General features: G+C 41.3%; 1 protein-coding gene across 1 annotated transcript; it reads left to right on the top strand.

Annotated features, from left to right (window-relative positions):
* The first annotated feature begins 515 nt into the window (after window positions 1-515).
* LOC307144569 (uncharacterized protein) lies at window positions 516-12,633 on the top strand. Its single transcript, XM_079847038.1, has 2 exons — window positions 516-810; window positions 11,188-12,633. The coding sequence occupies exons 1-2, from the start codon at window positions 612-614 to the stop codon at window positions 12,351-12,353; spliced, it is 1,365 nt and encodes a 454-aa protein (XP_079703164.1). The 5' UTR covers window positions 516-611; the 3' UTR covers window positions 12,354-12,633.
* Window positions 12,634-22,983: the final 10,350 nt, after the last annotated feature.

Here is a 22,983-nt window from a genome sequence, read left to right as displayed (position 1 = left end):
CCTCCTAGAGCTTTACATCCACCAAACTCAGGCCAGAGCTTTTGCTCTGACTAGGACGTGTTCTATCTTACTACTTACATACTTTACAATTTTTACCTTATCTTTATATGGCAGACATTTAAGAAGCTGTATGCTAATAAGGATATTTGAATTCAGCTGCACTACATAGTTCACTCGCTAATTATTCTCCATCAACTTTAACACGATCCTATACTGACATCTAGTGGTATGAAATGTTCAGTTTAACAAAAGCAGAATGCAAGGCTGTACTAAACTTTATTAAGAAATGTGTGATATTTTACAAAGATAATGAATTTAGCAACAAGCTAACACTTTTTCCTCGCCCCCCGCACGGCCCCATCCTGGGACCTGTCCACTGTCCAATATCACCTGTAGCCCAAGACTGGTTGCCCATTGAAGCTAAGCAGGAATTCATTGAAATATGTATTTATTATGTCTTTTATTATTATTCAACGGCTATTTGTAGATGTAAGGAAGTGACGTCGTTGGCCCTCAGACGTTTCCGGTTTATAGCGCGCACATTCGAAACATCGGCAGACTCGGGTGGCGCTTTATTTACTTCATAATTTACTTATTCATGCGAATAAAACATGTCAAAATTAAAATTAGGACCATGTTGTTCGGTGGCTGGATGTTCTCTCAGGGCCGGAACTAACTTGCTTTCGGAAATCAAAGCGTTTAGATTTCCAAGAAACAAAAAACAATGTGACGCCTGGATTGCGGCAGTGAAGAGAGAAGGCTGGATACCAACTAGCAACTCCAGGATATGTAGCACACATTTTATCTCTGGTAAGTAAACGACATTTTTTTTGTCACTGAATTATTTCTATTTCTATACGTTCACTAGTTAAGTATGGTGTATCATTATTTGAGCTAGCAGTGTGGCTTTGTCATTGGTTTCAAATAGCATGTAAATAGCTAGTGTTTTGATACGTTTGCAGTGAAAAAGCCAGGTTTTTATTTAAGTTTGATTTATAAATGCTGTAATTAGGAAAGTAGCCGTACATTAGTTGTCTAGCTATCTATTCAGCTGACAGATGCAGTGTATAATACTTTATAATAATGTTTAATTGTGTAACGTTACTTATACTTGTACATTGTGTAGCCTACAACTTAACTGCATTATTTCAGAAAAGATAACGATAAACAACATTTTTACATCACTTATTAAGCTTGTTTAATGTTAATTCCAACATGCACTAATGCATTAAGTAAGGGTTAATGCCCGACGAGGTGTCCATTGTCAGGTATATTTATACGCTGATTTCACGCAGCCGTTATTTTGAAATCGAAAGCGAGGCTCCGGTGGGAAAAAAAACCCGGAAGTGTCGCCTTTAATCACAGGAGAGTCGTGAATGCGATGGCGTATTGTTGTGTTTAATGATGTTGTGTCAATTCTAAAACTGTACATACATTTCTTTTATAGACTATATAAAGTGAAATTCGTTTATAAATTTTTTTTTTATATATATATAATTCAGAAAGTAAAAAAAGAAGCAGGAATGAACTATATACATATCCTATATTGGATATTAACATCCAATAGTGTAAATCGCGGCAGCAGCTTCAGATTGGTAGTCCAAAGGCATTGTTGTTTATCTTTACTTCCGGGGTTTTTCCCACCGGAGCCTCACTTTCGATTTCAAAATGGCGGCTGCGTGAAATCCATAGACAGTAAAAGAAATGGACACAGCGACCCCATTGGATTCAACGGAGACAAAGTGAAGCCAATTAGAAAATCTTACTTCCTGGGGGTCCAGCGTACTGCGCAGACTCAAACTGAGCTCGACGACGTAGATGTGACGTGAGCAAACCGTCTGTCTTCTAGTAGCTGTGCCAAGTTCAATCTGAATCATTACCTTCCGAAACTCGCAGAGACGGAGAGCGTGAGTAGGAGCTGTCCATGATCTTGGAGCAGGAGAAACTTTTTGTAGGTGTTCTGATTAATTACTTTGTCATTTTGCCTCGACGTCCTACCGATTGCCCGCGAGCTTCTCCTCCTGTCCATATGGTAATTCTCTACTGTGCGACAGAGAGTCGCGTGGCTGTGACGCAATCGTTAGCCTACTTTTACAAAAACTGCTTCTACAGGGCCATAACGTAAGATACAAGGTAATGGAGCATTTTATACATTGTCGTGTTTCTTTAGAAATAAATAATGGACAAATGGAGTCTTTAAACGCCTCAGATGTGAAGTTATTCGCTGTCAAAGTGACGCCAAAATGAATGGGAGTCAATGGGATGCTAACTGCAGGTGGGGTTCCGTTAGCCAATGGCGGCGTCCGGGGGTACTTCAAAATAATACAAATCCCTGCACCCTTGGGTGAAATCAGCGTATAGGGACTTTAAAGGTCCCATTCCATGGATTATTTTTATTATTTTATAATGTTTCCAGGGGTGCCCTTATAATGTTAGTATGTTTTTTAGATCAAACATTGTTATAATTTAGAAATAAAAGGCATATTTCCTAGCCTGATTTCATTCCCTGGTTTGAACACTCTGTTTGAAGGGGCGTGTCTGCTGTGAGACTTCAGTGTAAACGGCCTCTGCTGTGATTGGCTGACATGCTTGCATATGAAATATCTGGCATTACATGTAGAGCTATCTGGAAAACTTTTACTATTACAGCTATTATACGTTTTTACTATTACAGCTATCTGGATTAACGAATCGTGAGAAGTTTAAGTATTTAGATCTATTACCATCACATAAAAGGTTGCAGTGATGATGAGCATTAAGCAGATGACAGCCTGTTGATCGCGTGAAAGATCTTATCATTGCAACGCAGTTTCTGCATTCACTAATGATTTCACCAATGCAAACATGAGGCATATAAATACAGTAAGAGCTTCGTTGTGCAGTGTAACAGCGTCATTGATTTCATAACGAGTTTTGGCAAGTGTCCAGATAAACTCGCGCTGTGTGATTAACAGCTTGGGCGATTGGAAAGGGATTGTTCTTTGATCGCTTTCTGTATATTAATCACAGTTTAAGTAAGATTATTTTCATCCTACTAAGAGAAACGAACGATGTGAAGAGTGATCGCTACTTCCATATTAAATCACTACTTACCGCTTGCTGGAATATAGTTGAAATTGCCCCCTTCGTCAGTATGAAACGCTGAGAGAAGCCTGCTTGATATTATTCCAGGTTAGAAAAACAGTCCGTGGTGAAATGGACAGAGCAAACTAACAACTTCGAATTAAACTTTTGCGGTATCCGATTATAGATAAACATCAACCACGTCTGTAGACATTTCGCCATCAATACGCCTGTGTTCCTGTGGGCGGAGGTTACGGTTCTAGTGACATCACTAAAGAAGGAAGTAGAGGGGTGTAGTCCAATCCAGCCGTTTTTTGTAGTCAACTTCTGTTAAATAAAATATCTCGCTTGGCATTGAACTTTGAGCTTTATAATTTTACAGATATTATTTATACTCTTACCTAGGGCTGCAACTAACGATTATTTTGATAATCGATTAATCGGTCGATTATTTTTACGATTAATCGATTAATCGGATTATGTACTTATATTTTAGTTTTGCCCATTTTTTCCCAAGTAAATTATTAACAAAGGGTCTTTATCATTCAACATAGACTTTTTAGAGATTTTAACCATTTTGCATTGCCATATCCTCATCAAAAACATACCTGGAGTTGTTTTATTATGTGTTAGTAATCCTTTGTCGAACTCTTCTGCAATCAAAACACTGACCCATACGTACTCTAACAAATTTCACAAGGAGATTTCAAATAATGTTTTCACCATGGCAGTCCTTAGGGCTCCTAAAGTAGTTTAACATCCCGAACAAAGCTTATTAAGGAATCTTGCAGAACATATTTTCACGAAGAATAAGAATAAAACAGAATACAGTTGCAGTAAATTGCATTTTATTATTTTGTTTCCTGTAAACACACAGCACCTGGGAAACAGCTTTAGCTTATGCTGTGAAATCAATCAGAAAGTTGAAAGTAGCTCAACTTTATGGAGCTATGACGCGGTGCAGCGGCAAATGCCAGCAATATAGATGTCCTTCGCAAAATCTATCATTGTATGTGACTGGCATTTAATAAAAAAAAAAAAAAATAGATGTCTTTCGCGCTGGCTGATTCCGGAGGAACATACGATATAAACTTTCGTTCCTACCAAAACATTAGTTCCGAGAAAAAATAATTAATTGCAGAGTTTAACCATCATAGTGAAAGTGTATCATTTGCATGTGTTTTTAAGTCCTGTCAGTTTAACAGGGCGCGCTTGACAGGGCATATAAGAACGAGCAGAGAGAGAGCCCGGGCCGCGCGCGCGCACTCACCCGAGCGCTGTCTTGCTCTCTCTCTCCCTCGCGCATATAATCAAAATCAATTGATACGATGGTGTCGAAAAAAAACTCTCCAGTGATGAAATGTTTTCTTTGTTGACAAATCTTGTGCGATATCCTAAACTGCCGAATGCATTGCTTGTTTTTTTCTGTTGACATTTCATGGTGTGACACTTCTCTTCTCCCATGATTTTGCACACTTTGGATGACTTCGTTCGATTAGTTTTATCTTCCGCTTTTTTCTTTTTCTTTCTCGAGCTAACTCCACTGCCGCCTGCCTCCGCCATCTCGCTGAATGCTGCAGAAAGACGCTGTGCGGGAAGCACGTGACATAAAACGAGGCCAGCTATTGGCTATTCGCTACTTCTCCTGCTGTACTGGCCGAGTAAAACCTCCGGTGGCTCATTACTGCCACACTTTGGTCACCGCAGATTTAAAATATGCACGAAATGAGCCGCTTACGGCAAATAAAAGTTATTTAGCAACTAATCGATGACTAAATTAGTTGACAACTATTTTAATAATCGATTTTAATCGATTAAATCGATTAGTTGTTTCAGCTCTACTCTTAACAACAACATTACACACTAACTAAAGTTTGAAACATGGGATCACATAGAACGGGACCTTTAAGCCATAGACAGTATGCTTTAAGCAACAGCCTCTGGGGCAACGGCATTCTGGCGTTGTAATGCGCATGCGCGAATTTAACTACTACTTTGCGACGTTCTACTGTAACGGTCTACTACGGGAGAACAGCTGATTTGCCGGAGTCGCTACAACGTGAGAGATTAGGTAAATAAATGTTATGTTTTATGGCATGACACTGTAATTGCATCAGTTTATGATTGTACCACTAGTCTTTTATGTGTTAAAATGTTTTAAACTTAAGCTAATTTTAACGATTTTTTAAAACACGAAGTTCATTTAAGCATTCGTCTTCCTCCATGTAACGTTAACGTTAATCAAGGTTAAAAGGCAAGTATTGCTTACATGGTAAATCTAGGTTTTTAGACTTATTTAGGCCTACATCATAAAATAGTAAAAACTCCTCTTCTGACAAAAGATTGTCATTTAATGCCAAAAGCAATCCTTCTCTTGCTTTTTTAAAGGACTTTTTTTTTGTATCTCAATAAATGAATTAATGCCGCGTTGCGCTGTCCTGTTTACGGTTGCTTACCCCGGATTTCCACCAACTGCGGAACGGCTGCGGATCGGCTCCGCTGCGTGTCGGCTCCGTGCTTCGTCGTCCTTCAATACCCACCAGGTCCGGATTTGTTGCAGAACGGCTGCGTCCATAACTGACAGCTGAAGTCACGAGGACCCACGAGATCTCGCTAATTCACGTATGATCGCGCGATATATAGTTTCTATAAACAGAACGTTAATGACGAATGGTATATTATGACGTTTTCAAGGTGTAGTGTAGGGAAATATGATCCGCCATGATCACGGTGTATTTTATTTAAAAAATTAACCGGATCTTTTATTTTGTTTTGGTTTGTTCTGTTTTCTGCTCTGCCCTGTAGTGCTGCGGAGCTCTCCGGCATCCGGCAAAAATAGAAGCTCTGCGTATCTGCTCCGGAGGGCTGCGGATCGCCGGAGTCGGAACGCAGCCGTTCTGCAGTCAGTGAAAATACACACATTGACTTTAATGGAAACCTATTGACTCCGCCGCCGTTCCGGAGCGGATCCGCAGCCGTTCCGCAGTTGGTGGAAATTGGGGGTTAGTGATTTGTACGTTCTTGGCTACGGCGGTGTGACAGCATACTTCCGGTCGCCGTAGCCGTTCCATTCGCAGCTGTTGCTTAAAGTGAAAGTGACACGTGACGGCCAAGTATGGTAACCCATACTTGGAATTTGACCTCTGCATTTAACCCATCCAAGTTAATGCACACACATTAGGAGCAGAGTAGTGAGTAGTTAACACACACACACTGCAAACGTGGATACACAGCCTTTGTGTGGCGCCCGGGGAGCGATTAGGGGTTAGGTGCCTTGCTCAAGGGCACCTCAGTCATTTCCCACCAGTTCTGGAATCGAACCAGCAACCTTTGGGTTACCAGTCCAACTCCCTAACCACTAGGCCATGACTGCCCCCTGAAGTCCCTATTAATGGACGACGGCGAGGTTGCCTCCGCCGAAGTCCATTAAATTGTGAAATGTGAAATTGAATTTATCTTGGCATAGTTAAATAACAAGAGTTCAGTACATGGACATGACATACAGTGAGTCTCAAACACCATAGTTTTCTCTCTTTCTTATTTAAATCTCGTTTTTGAAAAACACCCCTGAAAAACAGGCGAATCTCCACACAACACCGACTGTGACGCAACAGTTGGGATCATTAATATGTACGCCTCCAAAAATTTGCATATGCCAGCCCATGTTCAATGCCAGGCGGAACTGCACAGCCGAATCATCAGAAGTTCTGCAGGTGAAGAAACAAGCAGGAGGAGGATCATAGGGAAAATGGCAGATCTATCTATAATCTATCTATAATCGGATACCGCTACAGTTTAATTCGAAGTTGTTAGTTGCTCTGTCCATTTCACCACGGACTGTTTTTCTAACCTGGAACAATATCAAGCAGCCAGGCTTCTCTCGGCGTCTCAAACGGACGAATTTCAACTAACGTTATATTCCCGCAAGCGGTAAGTAGTGATTTTATTAACGATAATTTACACTGTGTTATCTAGATCCAGCGCGATATTGTTTTTTCCTCGAGAGACATCGTGGCTTGCAAACGAGCGAACGATGGCAGTTGCTCAGTGTTTGGATGTACAAATGAACACAAAAATATTTTTTAGCTCCTTCATCCGAGCCTCTGAAGAACCAGTGGGTTATGTGAATTTCTGATGTGTAATTGTTCAAGTTCAGACAGATAATCTTTCTCTCAAAGTCGTTCAACACTGTTTATGCATCAGTAAATCGCGTTGCAGTGATAAGATCTTCATTCACGCTATCAACAGGCTGTCATCTGCTCAATGCTCATCACTGCAACCTTTTATGTGATGGGAATAGATCTAAATACTTAAAAAACTTCTCATGATTCGTTAATCCCGATAGCTGTAATAGTAAAAACGTATAAAAGCTGTAATAGTAAAAGTTTTCCAGATAGCTCTACATGTAATGCCAGATATTTCATATGCAAGCATGTCAGCCAATCACAGCAGAGGGCGTTTACACTGAAGTCTCACAGCAGACACGCCCCCTCAAACAGAGTGTTCAAACCAGGGAATGAAATCAGGCTAGGAAATATGCCTTTTATTTCTAAATTATAACAAATTTTTATCTAAAAAACATACTAACATTATAAGGGCACCCCAGGAAACATTATAAAATAATAAAATAATCCATTCTACGGCACCTTTAATACCTGACAATGGACACCTCGAAGGGCATTAACCTGCTTATACCATGGTCACTTGCCAAATAACACATTTTTAAAACATTAGTTTATATTTTAATTACTTTTACAATCGAAATCTAAAGTTTTTACAAACAATAACTTGGTTTCCCTGGTTACGCCTGACGGTTTATTTAGCAACCGGAGATATTTATAGTCCGATCGATTTATAGTCCATATACTTTGACTGCCTGTTGCTATGGTTACTCACAGGTGATGTAGCCAGCGCATTTATTTATTAATTTCGAACGGTAAACAGTCAGTTTCACCAGAACTCCTTTACTAGGTGTCCTCTATCACTTTTTAATGGACACCCTGCAGCCAATCAGAATCGAGTATTCACCCAGACCATGGTATAAACAATAACACTATTGATACTTTGCACGTGACGTCACAAGTACTGGCTGGTGGGCAAGAACGTTGTTCTCCAGCAATGAAACCCAGTAAACTAATCAAGGGTCGCCAGTTTTACTATACAAAAGTTGGTGTTTTGAGGTGTAAACGACATGCCAGATAGTTGTGCAATTGGATGCACTAACCGCAGATGAGATAAGCAACCTTCACAGTATACACGTCTGTGCAAATTATCATCAAATGCAATTTCAACATTTGTTTGAATACAATGGGTGTATGATAATGTAATTAATCGTGTCTTTAAGTTACTGTAGTTTTGTCAATCAACACCACCAGTATTCACCAGCTGGTTCGGCGAGTCAGCTGCTTGTGTTATGAGTCTAAGCTAGGCTAACTGTACGTTCACACCGCCGCTGGCGAGAGCGGCAAAATTCATTGAAAATGAATGATTTCCGGGCACTTTGACGCTCTCGCCAGTGGCGGTGTGAACGCACAGTAACCATAGACAGTAGACAGTAACAGCTGTCGTCTTTTGCTAACAATAACAGAAGTGTGTGATAGGTTGTTTTGAGGTTTGCGATATCTATGATTTTCAATGAGAACCAGAGATGACCCAACAGTAGAGCTAGATTATTTATGGAGGAATTATTACTGCTCGATTATCTTAAAAAAACTTGTCTGCTTTACACAATTTATACCTTGGAGGGTTAATCCTAGTCCATAGTTATGCAGCTAGCTCGCTAACAGACTTGATAGCTACTAGAAAGTCCTGGAACTACAGGACTCAACGTTGAAAATACCCGTTTGTTGCCCGCCAGGTATCCGTGGTAGTCACGTGACTGCAAAGTATCAATTGTTATTTTTTCTTCATTGCTCATTAACCTGGTTAAGTTAAATATTAACTACATTTAATAATTTAGCAGATGCTTTTATCCAAAGCGATTTACAAATGAAGAGAGCAATAAAAGCAGTCAAATCAACTTAATTAATTAAATATTAAAGAAATATTTGTTTATTAAAAATCTTTTTAAAAAGCGTTATAAAGTTTTAACCCGATTCTGCCATAAGCTGGAATTATGTTAAAAAACAAACAAGCTGTGCATTATGAACGTGTGAACAATTGTAAATTTATTAATTAGAATTAATAATAAAGCTGTGAATTGTTTGTTTATGATACCTAAAATATGTACAAATATAAGACAGTGTCTTATATATATATATATTAGGGATGTCCCGATCCGATCACATGATCGGAAATCGGGCCCGATCACGTGTTTTCAGACTCGATCGGAATCGGACGTTACCTCCCGATCAGGACTCGGATATATATATTCTCATTATTTTTTAACACATCAATATTTATGCGGTGGCACAGAGTTGCGCCGGTTTCACATTGCACGCGTTAGTAAGCAGCGCAGGAGCGGTGAGCAGGAGCAGGACACGTGCGTTTTGCTTTCACACTGGCAGCGTTTGTCACGCGCGGCTGAACCGCGGGTTGTGTAGGGCAGGCTACAGACAGAGTAACGTTACTCCATAATGGATAAGTTGGCATTGCTTTTTTTCGTTTTCAAATACATTTAAGAGAAAAGACTTGTCAAGAAGCTTATTTTATTAATAATTTCATTTATATAACTTTTGTTTCATCTTTGATTTTATTGTTATGGCAACAAGTTTGTTTTTGGACATTTGTTTTCTTTTTAAATTGCTGTTGGTCATTTGATTGACTGTTTAAAACACAATAGATATCATCAATGCACTTTTTGGATAAAACTGCGGTGTATTTTGGCCATGATCAATGTATTGTCACTTTAATTCAGCAAAAGCGGCGCAGCAAAAATAGACTCGGCGCCGAAACGATCGCGGCACTCCTGCTCTGCTCTGCTCTGCTATACGCACTGCCGCGCCGCCTCTGCGCGCGGTGTGAATGCTCTAAAGCCTGGTTTAATCTGTTAACATGGGCGGCGGAAAAAAATACGCGCTGCACGCTCTGCTAACAGTGCAGTGTGAAACCGGTGTAAGAGTTAGGAGTGCAGTTCCTAAAAGCACATTACTGGCTTTGCAAACACTGTAGCACTTTTATTTTTTATTTGTTTACATGCCTGCCGGGTATTTTAAGTTGAGGTGCTATTTGTTTATATATTAGACTTTTTTTATATTTACTGTTGCACTAAAGTCCAAAAGTGAAGAATTTATGTATTACTTGATTGTTCAAGCTACCTCACAGAAGTGCTCTGTTTGTTAACAGAGTTGTTGAATGTTAAAATAAGGTGAATTAAATAAAAAAATAAGGAACATCCTGGATCTGTTTTTTCGCTCTTCTTTATTCTTTTTTTATGTATTAAGTATCGGATCGGGACTCGGTATCGGCAGATACTCAAAATCAAATGACTCGGACTCGGACTCGAGGGCAAAAAAACCTGATCGGGACATCCCTAATATATATATATTAGGGCTGGGCGATATATCGCATGACATTGTTATGTGCATCTCGTCAGTAAAGCCGGTTCCTTGATTAGTAGTAAATTGCCATCACCTGCTTTCAGTTGGAGCGGCATTCATTACAAAGAGCCGTAGTTAACTGACAAGCTGAGCCATATCGCATTAATATCGCGGACGTATCGCCTGCGATAATGCGATATGGCTCAGCTTGTCAGTTAACTACGGCTCTTTGTAGTGAATGCCGCTCCAACTGAAAGCAGGTGATGGCAATTTACTACTAATCAAGGAACCGGCTTTACTGACGAGATGCGCCTAACAATGTCATGCGATATATTGCCCAGCCCTAATATATATATATATATATATATATATATATATATATATATATATATATATATATATACATACATACATACATACATACATACATACATACATACATACATACATACATACATACATACATACATACATACATACATACATACAGTGCAGTATGCAGTGATCATACTGAAAGCTAGCTAGCTAGTTTATTGCTAGATTACATTATTAAAAATAGTCTTGGCCTTTGTCATCATCTATCTTCAACCAGTGATGTGTGCAAGCTATAACTATCCCAATAATGTTTTTCTACTTTTGTCTTTAGGAAAGCCATCAAATGACCCTCTAAATCCAGATTACACACCATCAAAGCTTCTACACAGACCTGAAACCTCCAGGAAAATGGACCGTTATCAGAGGTCTCTGAGACGAGCATCAGAGGTCTCTGAGATAAGTATTGGAGTTCAGCCTACTGAGGAAGTAGAGGACATGGACATAAATGTAACAGAAGATATGCAGAAACTGAACACATCTTACAAAGAGCAAGTGAGAAGCCTAGTATCAAAGGTACAAACTCTCACCTGTGAGTGGAAACAACTGAAATCTGATGTGGATTTAAATGATGATCAAATCATTCACTTCTACACTGGCCTTCGCTCATCCAAAGTGTTTTTCGCCCTGTTGACACATCTTACCACTTCTTGGAGCCCGAGAACACAGAGTCCTCCAACACCTCTCCAGTTTTACTTAGTCTTAATGAAACTGAGACTTGGCCTCACTCATAAAGATCTTGCCTTCAGGTTTCATTGCACTTGTGCAACAATCTCTGAAATATTTCATGACTGGTTGAACGTAATGACACAGCGCTTCAGCTTTCTAATTCAGTGGCCTTCTAGGGAAGAGATTAGGAAGAATCTTCCTGCCCTGTTCAAAAGCCCCCCTTTCAATTCAGTGAGATGTATCATAGACTGCAGCGAGATCTTTATTGACCAACCAACATCACTCAGTGCAAGAACAATGACATACTCCAACGATAAGTCCCACAACACCATCAAATTCCTGGTTGGCATCAGTCCAACAGGGTCAATCACATTCCTCTCCAAGTCTTGGGGTGGGAGATCCAGTGACGAAACGATCACCAAATCATCTGGTTTAATTGATCTTTTGGAAGAGGGAGACATTGTCATGGCTAACAGAGGGTTCAGTTTCCCAGAGTATTTTGCTGCGAAAGGAGTCCAGCTACTCATACCAGCTTCAACCCGTGGAAAGACACCGCTTTCAGGACAGGAAGTGTCTGTGTCACGTCACATGTCAAAGTTGAGGGGTCATGTGGAAAGAGCTATTGGTCGCATTAAAAAGTACTGCATTTTGCGACAAACACTCCCCATGAACTTGGTGAAGCGAAGATCAAAAGACACAGTGGCAACTGTTGATAAAATTCTATTGGTTTGTTCTGCATTATCTAATTTGGACAAGTCATTAATCAAGTAAAAAAAAAAAAACAGACAGTAGCAACTGGGAAGTGGTTGGAAACCTTTTATTTCGTTATTGAATGTACAGAATTAACATTGGTGGCAGATTTAACACATGAAATGTTGCATTGTGTATATCCTTTGTATATAGATTTTTATTGGGTTTATGTTTGATCTTTAATATTTTTTTTCTAACTATCTATAATTATTAAACATTTGTTTGTTAATGAGAACATTTGTTGCTCTGCAATTGATTGAATGTATTTCACAACAAAATTAAAAATTTGAACAGATTACTTAAAAGGCTGTGTATGATTTCACATTTATTTGGATTGATGAACACACTGAACAAAACCATTGCTCACCAGGGTGCCTTTTTAAGCCTACACATTTCAGATGAAACACCTTTGTGACAGACAGAGCACTGTGTGACACATGTTTTAGACCTACTTTTAGACAAACAGGAAGTCTCTCCGATCAGAAATTGTTTCCTCAGTTTGTGTGTGCAAATTCCTGTAAGAATGTGCTGTCTATAGAAGAAATACAGTTCTGGTCTGACCTGAGCCCAGTACTCTTCAGAGAACTCTACTTTCTGAGTGTTTTTTTATATATATATATATATATATATATATATATATATATATATATATATATATATATATATATTTATATAAGCGCATTAAGGGTTTTCCTGTTAGAACGGTGTTGTGTTCGTGTTGAGGTTTGCGGAGAGATAACGGATCATCGTTTGCACCTTCGAATCTATTCTATTTCAGGAAGTGCGTTCTCGACACCAGGCACTGTTTTGTGCGGATGGGTGGCCGGAGCGCGTTAAGGATTTTCTTGTTAGAACGATGTCGTGTTAGCGGCCCCTAAATTAATAACTAATGATCTTCGCAATGGAAGTGAATCAATCAATCAAAACTTTAGCTGGACAATAACTTTATCCTAGAGCTGCTGTAAAGCCTAAACAATCTGTTACGGTAATTTCCTATTATCTCTGTAAAGCTGCTTTGAAACAATCCATATTGTTAAAGCGCTATATAAATGAAGGTGACTTGACTTGCCCGGCCATGCAAGTGCAATGCCCACTAATAACCTGCCCGGTCACCTTAGCAACGAACCACACAGAGCTCCAACTTCACCAAATACAAGACAAACATCGTCCACATTGTGAACAAATGTTTCTAACTTTTCCGCTAAGGAAGTAGTTGTAAGCATCTAGACTACGATATGCCTTGAGCGCTTCTCTCTTGTAGACACACTCGGTCTCAACCAGATAATGGTACACGTCTGGATACGTCACTTCGGGTAAACGTTTTACGTCCTGAGTGAATAGTTGTCGCCTCAGGGTCTGATTTAAAGGGTAATTCCACGTTATTGTCTGTTTTTATATATTTTAAAAATATCTTAACTGTTCTGTTTTAGTTTGACTTAAAACATATGTGCTAGTCATTTTGTTTTGACAGCTCTGTGATTTAAAAATGGCGCCACCAGAAATGCTTCAGGACCAGATAAGCAGTATCATTGCAACACGTTTGTTATTGTTTACTTCCTGGAAATGGTCTTTAGTATACTGTCAAAAAGTACCACCCTTCAGATGAGACGTTAAACGGAGGTCCTAACTCTCTGTGGTCTTTAAACATCTCAGCAACCCCGGCATCCTGACCAAATTTGCCCGTTGGACTCTGTCCATCATAGCCTCCCAATAATCCCCATATAAACTCATGGGCTTCATCACTCTGTCTCCTCTACACCAATAAAGTTGTGGGTGTTCTGGCACAATATGGCTGGCGTCGCATCATGCAAGTGGATGCTGCACATTGGTGGTTGTTGAGGAGATTCCCCCTTCCATATGTAAAGTGCTTTGAGTGCTGATAAAAGCGCTATGTAAATGTAATGAATTATTGTTAATATTACTCCAATACCCTCCGTTTGAGCCTCTCGCAATAGCCAACCTTAGATCTCTTTCGCTAAAGACTGCCCTTCTGGTAGCCTTGGCATGGTCAAGCAAGTTGGCCATTTGCAGGTTGGAATAATTTTTCTGTGGACACATCCTGCCTCGGGTTTGGGCCTAATGACGAGAAGCCACGTCTTTAAAATTTGAACACATTATGTTCTATGAGTGTACACACACCAGCAGCGCCATTCGGCGTCTGTCCGTGGCTCCCAGCTACAACTCAGGACTCTGTTTAAAATCCTGCCGTGCCATTTACATAGTTTTATATGAAATGTACATTATATTTGTCTCAAATCGTCATTAATGTACATACTAACTTCACCATGTGCTGCAAGATACATTTAGTTTTACATTGATTTACAGAAATCAGCTGCGTGGATGAAGATTCCTAATATTTTATCGCATTTCCAGGTGAGATTCTCAATTAATTCAGTTAATGTACGCCCTGAGGTAACGTGTTCAGACTGCAGATTTAGCAATGATAAGGGGTGTAACAATATATCGTGTCACAATATATCGCAATACAAAAATGCAACAATATGTTATCGTGGATAATGACAATATATATTGTGTGTAGTTCACCAAAAATAAAAATTACTGTGTGAGAAAGTTTAGTGTCAGTACTAAACTACTATAGTGTTGAATATAATGTATAATAATGCAATGGGGGAATATTTGTGGGTCCTGATAATGCCGAATGTCTTATGTTACCAGTAAAAAGTTGCCTACATTATTTTAAATATATCTAGTCAGTGACAGAGTGCAAGCATATTCGTCTAAAATAATTATTTTCAGCTTTAGAATCATGAATATTTTTATTCTGGTGTCTCTATTGTCCTGTGCATCGGGTTACCAGTACAAGTCCAAGCCTATTCATTTCCACACCCAACCATATACCAAATTTAGCATTTTAATCAACAGTTAATTTTTTAATATGTCTTGCAGTATCGCAATAATATCGCATCGTGAGTTCAGTGTCGTGATATATGTCAAATCGTGACATGAGGGTGTAGACTTGGAATTAAGCCTTTTCCCCGTTATTATTTGATTCACGGGACCGGACACCAGTTATCTTGCCAAGAAATATCTTTATTCTTATATGTCAGGAGAGAAACTTGAGAAGATGTTGTATTCATGCCAGGTCAATGCGTTTCTGTGTTTCTCTGCCATAGTACAGGAAGATTGAACTTATATACACCACAGAGAGACTTTACAACTTCCTTGTAAGGTAAAAAAACAAACATGTTGCTTATGTTTAAAAATGGAACGTATACAATGGGGAGAATGAGTATTTGATACATTGCCGATTTTGTAGGTTTTCCCACTTATAAAGCACATAGAAGTCTGTAATTTTTTATCATAGGTACACTTCAACTGTGAGTGATGGAATCTAAAACAAAAATCCAGAAAATCACATTGTATGATTTTTAAGTAATTAATTTGCATTTTATTGCATGACATAAGTATTTGATGCATCAGAAAAGCAGAACTTAATATTTGGTACAGAAACCTTTGTTTGCAATTACAGAGATCATACGTTTCCTGTAGTTCTTGACCAGGTTTGCACACACTGCAGCAGGGATTTTGGCCCACTCCTCCATACAGACCTTCTCCAGATCCTTGAGGTTTCGGGGCTGTCGCTGGGCAATACGGACTTTCAGCTCCCTCCAAAGATTTTCTATTGGGTTCAGGTCTGGAGACTGGCTAGGCCACTCCAGGACCTTGAGATGCTTCTTACGGAGCCACTCCTTAGTTGCCCTGGCTGTGTGTTTCGGGTCGTTGTCATGCTGGAAGACCCAGCCACGACCCATCTTCAATGCTCTTACTGAGGGAAGGAGGTTGTTGGCCAAGATCTCGCGATACATGGCCCCATCCATCCTTCCCTCAATACGGTGCAGTCGTCCTATCCCCTTTGCAGAAAAGCATCCCCAAAGAATGATGTTTCCACCTCCATGCTTCATGGTTGGGATGGTGTTCTTGGGGTTGTACTCATCCTTCTTCCTCCAAACACAGCGAGTGGAGTTTAGACCAAAAAGCTCTATTTTTGTATCATCAGACCACATGACCTTCTCCCATTCCTCCTCTGCATCATCCAGATGGTCATTGGCAAACTTCAGACGGGCCTGGACATGCACTGGCTTGAGCAGGGGGACCTTGCGTGCGCTGCAGGATTTTAATCCATGACGGCGTAGTGTGTTACTAATGGTTTTCTTTGAGACTGTGGTCCCAGCTCTCTTCAGGTCATTGACCAGGTCCTGCCGTGTAGTTCTGGGCTGATCCCTCACCTTCCTCATGATCATTGATGCCCTACGAGGTGAGATCTTGCATGGTGCCCCAGACCGAGGGAGATTGACCGTCTTCTTGAACTTCTTCCATTTTCTAATAATTGCGCCAACAGTTGTTGCCTTCTCACCAAGCTGCTTGCCTATTGCCCTGTAGCCCATCCCAGCCTTGTGCAGGTCTACAATTATATCCCTGATGTCCTTACATAGCTCTCTGGTCTTGGCCATTGTGGAGAGGTTGGAGTCTGTTTGATTGAGTGTGTGGACAGGTGTCTTTTATACAGGTAACGAGTTCAAACAGGTGCAGTTAATACAGGTAATGAGTGGAGAACAGGAGGGCTTCTTAAAGAAAAACTAACAGGTCTGTGAGAGCCGGAATTCTTACTGGTTGGTAGGTGATCAAATACTTATGTCATGCAATAAAATGCTAATTAATTATTTAAAAATCATACAATGATTTTCTGGATTTTTGTTTTAGATTCCGTCTCTCACAGTTGAAGAGTACCTATGATAAAAATTACAGACCTCTACATGCTTTTTAAGTAGGAAAACCTGCAAAATCGGCAGTATATCAAATATCTTTTTCTCCCCACTGTATGTCATGCTTACACATGGTACAATCCACTTTCCATATTAAGAACTATGACAGTCAGTTCCACACCATCATTCCCAGGTTGTGACCCTATTGAAATTGACAGTGAGGAGAAATAACAGACCAAAGGAATAGACATAAAGGACAGAATAATAGAAACAGAAAGGAAAACAAAACAAAGAACAAAGAACCCCAACCCATGTTATGTCCCCACATACTATGTGACATTTAACGTCTATGTGAATGCGTTTAAAATAAATCCCAATCATCCAAGAAAAGAAAAACTAATAATTTATTCTACCAGTCCTCCAGTTCCTGGCCAAAACAACAAACTAAAACAAACGTTGATGTTAAAGGATCTTATCCCTTAGGGTTGTAAATCAGTAAGCAGGTGTTCATTGTTTGTGAGGTTGTGTTTTGTAAGTAGTGTAGTATGTGTGAAAAGGAGGTTTGAGAGGGATGTGCAGGTGGCTGGCTTGAGACCAGTGGAGGTGTCGGTAAGAACAGTCCAGTCCAGTCACTTTAATTACACAGCTTCTTTCTTTATTGGGTATGTGTATGTGTTTGTGTGTGTGTGGTTTCTAGGAGCGAAAAGGATATGGAATACAATTAGCTACATAATGCCACAATACAAGGCCACAATTAATTTGAATGATAATCAAACATTTGTAAAAGAACTTAGAATGCAGGAAATTAGCTAGGTAGCCTACAAACAAAGTCAATACATACATTTTCTCTGCCCCGTAATTAATGAACTGGTAATGCCTATAAATACTCAAATTCACATACTCTTACAATTACCACAGTGAGTGACATGAGCAATATAAGCCAAGTTAAACTGTTCAATCTAACAGCAGAAACATATGGAACTTACATAGTTCAATAACGCACACAAGGCAGGAGACACGGCATTTCCAGCAGCAACACACTAGGATTCCTCCATGTGGCATGAACAAAAGGAAGGGGCTGTGTACTATGAAGTCTGTGGCTGATTGAGGCTAATTAGTTGAAGGTGTGGTGAACTGCATAGGGAACTGAGTGGCAAAGAAAAATGGGGCGTGGCAACTGCAGGACAGAGAGGAAAACGTCGAGACGACGGAAACGTCGGTCTCCTCTGCTGTGAACCGCTCCTGGCGCGCGTCTGGCAAATCCGCCGTTACAATACCAATCCGCCATGGAACAAGTGCGTCTGCTCTTAAAGGGAATGCGAGATGTCGTTCTGATTGGTTTATTTCACGTTACGCCCAAACCACACCTATGAATAATGAAGCTACTTCAGACCAACCCATTTTAGATTTGCGTCGGGTGCAAGAGTCATTTATCCCGCCGGTATAATAGCAACAGCGCCCAAGACCCGCCCACAAAGTTACTTGCGTTTGGCACTTGATACTTGAGTTTCAGATCATTAAAATAGGGCCCCATGTCTTGGAATTGTCTGATGCCATGTATAATGATCTGCAAAAGTGAAAACTATGGTAGACATATTAATTCAATATCACAGCCATCACGGATTCAGGATCTTAAACTTTTAGACATTTTTTTTTCCATAAAGAAACTAACATATTTCTAAAATAAATTAATAATGTTTGTTTTAGTCTCCAGAGAATTAATGACAATCACCCTCATGGTCTCAGCTAGTTCTTGAAAACCCATTCCCATCAGCTCTTTTGTAATAATCTCCTTTCCTCAGGGTGTTGTCCCCTTGGCATAGTTATATCAAGTTATGACACTTGTCACAATGAAATACAAGTCATCCAAGGAAACGGTTTCTGGTGATCAGGCATGGAGCTCACATTTTTGGGCAGACTGCTGAAACCCTCAATGATGCTGTTGGCCTAACAAACCTCTGCTCAACCATACCATTCTCACATCTAACACCTCCCTTCAGAGCAGGTGCCCAGTGGCGGTGACCCCCTGCCTTAGGTTGCCCTCCACTTGGCCAAAAGAGGATCTTACCCGTCTTTGAGAAATCACCTCATGCACACTGGTAACCGCTCCTTCCCATTAAGAATTTTAACAGGTATTTTCTGGAGCTCAGGGAAGTGCATTCAAGAAGCCATCAGAGCCATTTGGAATGCCTAATAGTGTAAACATGTAGACAAATTAATAATAGTAGTATTTAATCACAAAAATCCATTAGACATCTTCAAAACATCAACATAGCAATGCTGAGGTTATACTCAGTGAATTTAATTATTACAACCGTCCATTCAGTGTAATGTTCTGTTACATCAATAACCGGTACCATCAACCCTGTACATGATGACAAAGATGAGTCAAAGAAGTTACTGGTCATGGGATAAACAAATAAAACTGGTCACTTCTATCATTTAAGGTATATTATTATTTCTTGAAACATTTAATTACCAATTGCATGTATCATTTCTTTTAAAATCTCTGTGTCTATAATTTCCAACTGAGACACTGTGCTTTACTATAAATAGCTTGTTAGTTATGACACAGGCTCAAATAGCAGAATCTAACTGACTTTGAATGAGAGAAAGACTCTGAGAGAAAGTCCAGACTGCCTCAGAGTAATTCTGCATTTTCATAACTTTTATAATTTCATTCTACTCACTTTTTACTTCGACTTAGTCCAAATAAATATCTTTGTTTATATTTGTCTTTTTTCCTTATATATTTTTCAACTCTCATTCTTTTGGAGTCAACTATAATTTACATCAGCTTGTACTTGTCAATTACTATAAAACTATTATCATAGATCTTTCCTCAAAGTAATTCCTTACCTTCAATCTTATGATCTTATTTTTATCTTTTTTTTAAATGTTTTTTTTCAGACAAAAACTTAAACTTTATAATGTTAAACAATCATCTACTTTTAAACACACATTAACACCAGAGATTTCTGTTCAAAAGCTTAGCTTGTTTCTGTTTTTCTCTTCAAATATCTGAAGATGTTTTGCTATACAATTACTTTCGGTCATTTTACCACTCTCTGTGTATACTAGAGAAGCAACAGGCTTTGTATTTCTCTCTCTCTCTCTCTCTCTCTCTCTCTCTCTCTCTCTCTCTCTCTCTCTCTCTCTCTCTCTCTCTCTGTGTGTGTGTGTGTGTCTAGATTCCAAAGGAAGGGGCTGCTTCACTCTCCCTTCTCACTCGAGGGACTCAAGGAAAAGAAAAAGAAAAGTTAAAAACAAAGTTAACCCTTATATTTTCACCCTTATATTACCTTATACCTTATATTAAGTTTTTATTTGTATTTTTTTTTATTTAGTTTAACTCAGATCAGTTTCTTTTGTTATCTTTTGTCACAGTGTCTGGTTTATGTTCCTTGGGTCACCACTAGATGTCCTCCTTCCCCACGGTGTCCATCACACTCTTGAACTACATCCCCCATGATGCTTGTCTTTTCATTGCACTCAGCTGTCCCTTATCATTGATCATTGCACTCAGCCTGTTCCCCATTAGCATTGTCACTTCCCTGTGTATATAACCCTGTCTGTTTTAGTATGTGTCACGGAGTCCTTGTATTTCACACCACTTCTGAGTACTGTTGTTAGACCTGTTTGTTTGTTCTTGTGTTTGTTGGATTGCTACCTTGGTTTTGACCCCTGCCTGGACTGTTATGAGATTGGATTACCCTACAATAAATAATACCTACTGCATTTGGATCCTATCCTTGTTTTTGTGTGTGGATCGTGACAGAAGGACTCCGTCAACAAGGATCCAGCGGTATGTTTTTTAATGTCTTTTCCCCAGCCATCGAGCGGGAGAGGAGAGAGGGTTTTGAGGGAACCCGTCTAGTCATTTTTCGTGGGACCCGGGGAGGTCGCAGAGGAGTGGTGGGTCGAGAGGGAGTCCAACACCACTCTCCACCATGGCCCCCCTTCGACTCTGGGATGGTGAGGGACGAATTGGAGCCACCGTCTCACCGTCGCAGACGGAGAGAGGGTAAGAGACGCACGTCTGCTGAGCCTGTGTCTTCGGACAGGATGGCCGCCGTCGAGCCTGTGTCTTCGGACAAGATGGCCGCTGCCGAGCCGGATCCAGTGTCTGCGGACAAGATGGTTGCCGCCGAGCCTGTTCACGTCACGTCTGCCGAGCCTGTGTCTTCGGACAGGATGGCCGCCGCTGAGCCTGTGTCTTCGGACAAGATGGCCGCTGCCGAGTCGGATCCAGTGTCTGCGGACAAGATGGTTGCCACCGAGCCTGTTCACGTCACGTCTGCCGAGCCTGTGTCTTCGGACAAGATGGCCGCCGCCGAGCCTGTGTCTTCGGACAAGAGGATTGTCTCGGAGCTGCCCACCATCAGTCCTGCCACGGCCAGGAGGGCTGTCTTTCTCTTCTACGCAGTGGCGGTATTGCATGCGTGGAAGAGACACAGCAAGTCTGCCGATCCAGAGACTGTTCACGTCACGTCTGCCGATCCAGAGACTGTTCACGTCACGTCTGCCGATCCAGAGACTGTTCACGTCACGTCTGCCGATCCAGAGACTGTTCACGTCACGTCTGCCGATCCAGAGACTGTTCACGTCACGTCTGCCGATCCAGAGACTGTTCACGTCACGTCTGCCGATCCAGAGACTGTTCACGTCACGTCTGCCGATCCAGAGACTGTTCACGTCACGTCTGCCGATCCAGAGACTGTTCACGTCACGTCTGCCGATCCAGAGACTGTTCACGTCACATCTGTCGATGCAGAGACTGTTCCTGTGCCGGAGGCTGTACCCGTCAGCCCTGCCACGGCACAGAGGGCTGTCTTCACTTTTTATTTGGTTGCTGTCTGGCGTGCCTGGGCTGCACACACTACCAAGATGGCAGCCTCCAGTCCGGTTGGAACCCCGGACACTGTGCTGAAGCCGGTGTTTGTTTCTGTTCCTGAGCCGGTGTCCGTATCTGTTCCTGAGCCGGTGTCCGTATCTGTTCCTGAGCCGGTGTCCGTATCTGTTCCTGAGCCGGTGTCCGTATCTGTTCCTGAGCCGGTGTCCGTATCTGTTCCTGAGCCGGTGTCCGTATCTGTTCCTGAGCCGGTGTCCGTATCTGTTCCTGAGCCGGTGTCCGTATCTGTTCCTGAGCCGGTGTCCGTATCTGTTCCTGAGCCGGTGGTGTCTGTTCCAGTTCCTGAGCCGGTGGTGTCTGTTCCAGTTCCTGAGCCGGTGGTGTCTGTTCCTGTGCCTTGGACCTTTCAGAGGGAAGGTCTCCGCCCTGGCCGCCCGAGGGAGAGTCTCCGCCCTGGCCGCCCGAGGGAGAGTCTCCGCCCTGGCTGCCCGAGGGAGAGTCTCCGCCCTGGCCGCCCGAGGGAAAGTCTCCGCCCTGGCCGCCCGAGGGAAAGTCTCCACCGTGGCCGCCCGATGGACTGTCTGCTCTGCCCTGGCCGCCCGAGGGACTGTAGTCTCCGCCCTGGCCGCCAGATGAACTGTCACTCCCTGTCCCCGTTTCCCTCGATGGACCTGGCCCCCCATCCCTCCCCCTGATCCTCCCCCAGTCCACCTCCCGCCTGGACTCTTGTTTGTCTGTCACGTCTTGGGAGCGTCTGGTAGCCGCTCCGTAGAGGGGGGGTTATGTCACAGTGTCTGGTTTATGTTCCTTGGGTCACCACTAGATGTCCTCCTTCCCCACGGTGTCCATCACACTCTTGAACTACATCCCCCATGATCCTTGTCTTTTCATTGCACTCAGCTGTCCCTTATCACTGATCATTGCACTCAGCCTGTTCCCCATTAGCATTGTCATTTCCCTGTGTGTATAACCCTGTCTGTTTTAGTATGTGTCACGGAGTCCTTGTATTTCACACCACTTCTGAGTACTGTCGTTAGACCTGTTTGTTTGTTCTTGTGTTTGTTGGATTGCTACC

This window comes from Squalius cephalus (genome assembly GCF_949319135.1).
Source record: "Squalius cephalus genome assembly, chromosome: 17".
Lineage (NCBI taxonomy): Eukaryota > Metazoa > Chordata > Actinopteri > Cypriniformes > Leuciscidae > Squalius > Squalius cephalus.
The sequence above is the reverse complement of the archived record's forward strand: the minus strand, read 5'-3'. Positions and strand labels throughout refer to the sequence as shown.

Bases quoted from the DNA above. Each gene is read 5' to 3' on its own strand.
- LOC307144569 (XM_079847038.1), top strand. From the start codon at position 612: ATGTCAAAATTAAAATTAGGACCATGTTGTTCGGTGGCTGGATGTTCT. The intron at 811-11,187 runs GTAAGTAAACGA...TTTTGTCTTTAG, and splicing joins TAGCACACATTTTATCTCTG to GAAAGCCATCAAATGACCCT.